Source organism: Nicotiana tabacum, chromosome 8 (genome assembly GCF_000715075.1).
Source record: "Nicotiana tabacum cultivar K326 chromosome 8, ASM71507v2, whole genome shotgun sequence".
Lineage (NCBI taxonomy): Eukaryota > Viridiplantae > Streptophyta > Magnoliopsida > Solanales > Solanaceae > Nicotiana > Nicotiana tabacum.
Genome location: NC_134087.1, coordinates 38,427,713 through 38,432,966, shown reverse-complemented (window position 1 = coordinate 38,432,966; position 5,254 = coordinate 38,427,713). Strand labels below are relative to the sequence as shown.

General features: G+C 37.1%; 1 protein-coding gene across 1 annotated transcript; it reads left to right on the top strand.

The window, feature by feature from the left end:
• The first annotated feature begins 3,085 nt into the window (after positions 1 to 3,085).
• LOC142163048 (uncharacterized) lies at positions 3,086 to 4,705 on the top strand. Its single transcript, XM_075220299.1, has one exon. It carries the CDS (start codon positions 3,086 to 3,088, stop codon positions 4,703 to 4,705), a length of 1,620 nt encoding a protein of 539 aa, XP_075076400.1.
• The last annotated feature ends 549 nt before the right edge of the window (positions 4,706 to 5,254 follow it).

The window sequence follows — 5,254 nt, the reverse complement described above, 5'->3', positions numbered from 1 at the left end:
TCTCCGGTCGCCACCGCTCTACCAAGGCCATGATGAGAGACCAATCAAGCTACATCCGTCCAAGCTCAAAAATCGTATAGAAGCCCGTAGCCTGTAGGCGCGCGACTACACGGGCATGAAAAGGATGCTCCTCGATGAACTCCCACAAATCGTCAGGTCTCCTGGGGCGGAGAAGCTGCATCGATAGCTGTCCCTCCCATACAAAGGAGGACCTATGGTCGCCCTGCAACACTAGTAGCTGATCCTCGGCAGGTCCGGGATGCGCAGGCGGAGGAAAGTCCATGTCGTCTACTATAATTTAAACAAAATTAATTGTGTGTGTTAGCTTAATAAATTAAATAATTAATTATGTTTACAATTGGACTGAATAATTATGTATGGGTTCCAGGCTCGATTTTTTAGGCCCGGTAGCACCGAGTTATCCTTAATTATTATGCGTGTCAATTTTAACATTTTTAGAATTGTGTGTGCTAGCTTAATAAATTAAATAATTAATTATGTTTAAAATTGGACTGAATAATTATGTATGGGTTCCAGGCTCGATATTTGAGTTAATTTTACAACATATAGGAATTTGTTACTTTTGTAAGTTTATTGTTATAAATTAAATAATTAATTTTGTAAAGTGTAATTGGATAGAATTTGCAGTTACTACATACTTAAACTACATTTACTCTACGCTAAAAGGCTCTATATTTTACAACACTAACAGGCTCTATATTTTACTACGCTAAAAGGCTATTTATTTTACTACGCTAAAAGGTCACTATTACATATAAAAACAACTAACATAAAATACAAATATGAACAACAAACAAAATAAATAATATTAATTTTTTAACAATACAAATAATTTATCAAATTTTAACAATTTTTTGTACCAAAGCTAATAAATCAATCCGGGTATAAATAAGATACAAATTTAAACACAAACATAACACAAATTAACATGGAAACACATTAAACAATACAAATATGCATGTACTATACGAGTTTCGACATAAACAAAATTGAAATAACTCGATTTAAGTTTTTTAAATTTGATTGAAATCGAATTTTTGCACCCGAAAGAAGGAATCCAAAGCTTGTCTTGTATGTGAGACCTACACTCCTTGTTCTTTAGGTGACGGGTGGGGCCCAAATTTATTTTTTGAAGTTTGACGTGGGGGGGGGGGGGACCAGCAGAATCGAAGGTGTTTGGTTTTCTTCGGTTCAGTGGTCCAAGGAAGAAGAAGGGGCTATATTTTATTGAAGCTGTTCGCAGTATTATACTGCGTTTTAAGTAAAACGCAGTATAATACTGCGAACAGCTTTAATAAAATATAGCTGGGCCCATCATCTTAGTAAAACGCAGTATAGTACTGCGAATTACAACAAAAAATATTTTTTAAAGTAAAACGCAGTACTATATTGCGAATTACTTTAACGGCAAAATTTCCGTTAAAGTAATTCGCAGTATAATACTGCGTTTTACTCATTTATATAATTTTTTTTTAAAGTGGTACAAAAGTGTTTTTTGTCAAAAAAAAAAATGATTAAAAAGGTTTAGGACTCGAAAATCTAGCGCTTGGACCTGACCGTCTGCTGCTGGTTACTCTGTTATTTGTTATTCTGTTGCTTCCAAATGAGACAAAATTAATACCGACAAGACACTCATATAATTAAAATCATTTATTAGGAAGTCATCATTCTGTAGTACTGTTGTATTATCTGAGTTTGCATAGTACTAGAAGTGGATCTCTCGAGTATAAGGAACCATACAACTAAGTCCAAAACCATGAGGCCGTAATTCCACGGGTAATGCTCGATATAATAATAAATTGGCTTCTCATAGAATAAATCTTAGCCACGTGAGTGCATTTAAAGATCCGCAGATGCCTATTCCTACATTTACATAGATTGAACTCTGAAAATATGGTCAATGAGCATTATATTACAAAATAAATAAAGCAAGCTCACAAATAAACACGATGCTTTCTCATGTCATAAGAAACAAGCATAAATATATTGCTAGCAGACAACAAAAATTATGATGTTGTCTTAATTGCACTTCAAGTCTAGTTCACTGAGTTTCGACAAATCTAAACGTAACAAGCCTTGAAGTCGGGGCGTTGGTAAGCAATTAAATTTTATTGGATTTAAATCCATAAAATAATTTAAGATATTAGTCCAAAAAATATTGTGGCTAATAAATTGAGCTAATTATTCAAATCCAATATATATGTGTTGGGCGAGTCCAGTTAATTAAACTACAAATTAAATGATAAGCTCACTCCATTAGCCCAAGGTCCAAATAGCTATTGGCCCATCTTAAAGCCCGGGCTCATGCCACGTGTCAAGTGATGTGTCAATCCAAGTCAAAAGAACGAGCCAACAAAATCATGCCACGTATCAAGTGATGTGGCAATCCAAGACAAGTAAATGAGCCAATGAAATCAAGACATGTGTCAAGTAATGTGGCAATCCAAGCCAAATAAATGAGCCAATTAAATCATGCCAAGTGTCTGGATGGAATTGGTCAGTTCAAACGGACCAATCAAATCGCAGAGCCACATCACTCCCTACAACTATAAATAGAGGTCTTCATAAAGCTAGAAGACACCAGAAGTGATAACAAGAAGCAAGCAGAGAGCTCGTGGATCAAACACCGCAGATTTCTCTACAAGCTACAAGTTCAAGCACTCGAGCTACAAGTTCAATTTCAAGTTCAAGATCAAGATCAAGAACGAAGCCAAATCAAATACCAAGGCGTTCAAGATCAAATTACTTGTTCGTGATCAAACCCAAATTCAAGTTCAAGGAGGAGATTCAAGATCAAGCTTTACAAGCCCTTGAATCAAATCAAAGTCAAGCTCATTAAGATACTTTACATTCTTGAAGAATCAGAGGAATACCATAGAGATTGTAACACTTTCATTTATTGAAATCAAATACTACATTTTTTACGGAATTTTCTAGTCTTGATTATTTATTTTTCTCGACACAAAAATTTGTTGTTAGATGAACTATGTGAAAGTCGTTTTATGATTCGAGGGTTCAATCAAGGGAGCAAAGAGCTATAGGGGCTATCAAATTGGAAATAAATATGGGAGATTTGCATTCGAGTGCATGGATGCACGTGATCGATGCAAAAACCTCATATAATATCTTGTTAGGAAGGCCATGGATACACGAGAACAAAGTGGTGTCATCCACCTACCATCAATGCTTAAAATACAGCGAAGATGGGGCCGAAAAGAAGATAGTTGCTGATGATAAGCCCTTTACCGAGGCTGAATCATACTTTGCCGATGTAAAATTCTACTTAAAGAATTACGTCTCAAAAGAGTTTAAGGTTGATGATGAGATGTTGACCAAAAGTGTTGTAAAGAAAGTTGATGTCACAACTAGCAAAGAAAATATTACAGTTAAAAAATATCAGGTGCTTCATGATAGGAACAAGATGAATGAGGCATCTTCGAGTAAGAAAGTGACTCATGTTCTTCGTTATGTCCCAAAGGCAAGGAAGGTCGAAGATCCATCATCTGAACTACAAGGTAAGGTGTTAGGAGACTTGACCTTTCCTATCAAGCGAATTGATGCGATTAAGTCGTCTACAAAGTTGCTTAAAGGGTTGGTCAAATCATCAAGCCACAATTCGCTTCTAAATCTAGCACTTCCTGCAAAGAGCACAGATGAAGGCTTTGACCCAAACGCCTACAAGTTGTTAGCAAAAGCTGGATATGATCCTAATAACCCATTCAAGTTAGGAAAGCTCTCGCCTGAAGCTTCAAACCCTACTCAAAAGATGATGATGGAGAAAGGGTACCCACTGAAGCAATCACATGAAGGATTGGGTTACAAACAACCCCCGCCAATCCGTATCTCCATTAAAAGGGCAAGTTGTAACTACATTACTGCTAAAGAAGTGTCTACGACGCTTAATAAGAATCCGTCTGTGTTTTATCGACTTACGAAGCCAAGGAGCTCAGTATTTGATAGAGTGGGACCACTGAAGAAGGAAAATAAGCGTCATGGAAGTGATAGAAGGATTGGAGCACCTATCTTCGCTAAAAAGGAGATTTTGACCACAGACTGCCCAAGTTTGATTCTTTCTAGAATGAGGCGAGAGACAAAACTTGTAGTTTCGTGTGAAGAGGTCCTCAAAGCAAAGGCTTATACTATGGTACACACTAAAGAACATGAGGAAGATAAAGAAAGTGTGGGGTCATTATATCATATCACCATTCATGATGAACAAAATGCTTCATCGTATACGGAAGTCGAGGAAAAGTGCCTTGATATTCATGTATGTCATCACATATCTTTTAATGATGGTGATCCTCAAGAGGATGAAGACGCTAAAGATGCACCACCAGTGCTTGAAGAATGGGTAAAGACAATGGTTGATGCACTAAAAGAAGTCAATCTTGGAGTAGTTGAAGATCCAAAGGCCACATATATAAGTGCCTCTCTAACTTGTGATGAAGAGAGCAAATATATTGAGCTACTTAAGGAGTTCAAAGACGTATTTGCTTGGAGCTACAAAGAAATGTCAGGTTTAGACCCCAAGGTGGTTGTTCATCATCTTGCTGTCAAACGAGGTGCTTGTCCTGTAAAACAAGCACAACGTCGCTTCAGACCTGAACTGGTTCCCTTGATTGAAACCGAAGTTAACAAGCTTATTGAGGCTGGTTTTGTTCGTAAAGTTAAAAATCCTACATGAATTTCAAGCATCCTCCCTGTAAGAAAGAAGAATGGCCAAATCCGAGTTTGTGTTGACTTTAGAGACCTAAATAACGCTTGTCCTAAGGATGAACTTCCTCTTCCTATCCCTGAGCTCATGATTGATGCAACAACTGGATACGAGGCAATGCCTTTCAAAGATGGTTCATCTGGATATAATCAAATTCGCATGGCACTGAAGGACGAAGAACTTACTGCCTTTCGAACCCCTAAAGGTATATACTGCTACAAGGTAATGCCTTTTGGTTTAAAGAATGCTAGTGCTACATATCAACGTGCCATGCAAAATATTTTTGATGACATGCTTCATAAAAATGTGGAGTGTTATGTTGACGACTTGGTGGTAAAGTCAAGGAAGAAAGATGGTCACTTGCAAGATTTGAGGATGGTATTTGAACGGCTTCAGAAATACCAACTCAGAATGAATCCGTTGAAGTGCGCTTTTGGAGTTACTTCTGGGAAATTCCTCGGTTTTATTGTTCAACATCGAGGTATCGAAATTGATCAAGCTAAGGTGGATGTTATCTTG

What these genes read in the sequence shown, in the direction of transcription:
- LOC142163048 (XM_075220299.1), top strand. Translation starts at nt 3,086, where the DNA reads ATGGGAGATTTGCATTCGAGTGCATGGATGCACGTGATCGATGCAAAA.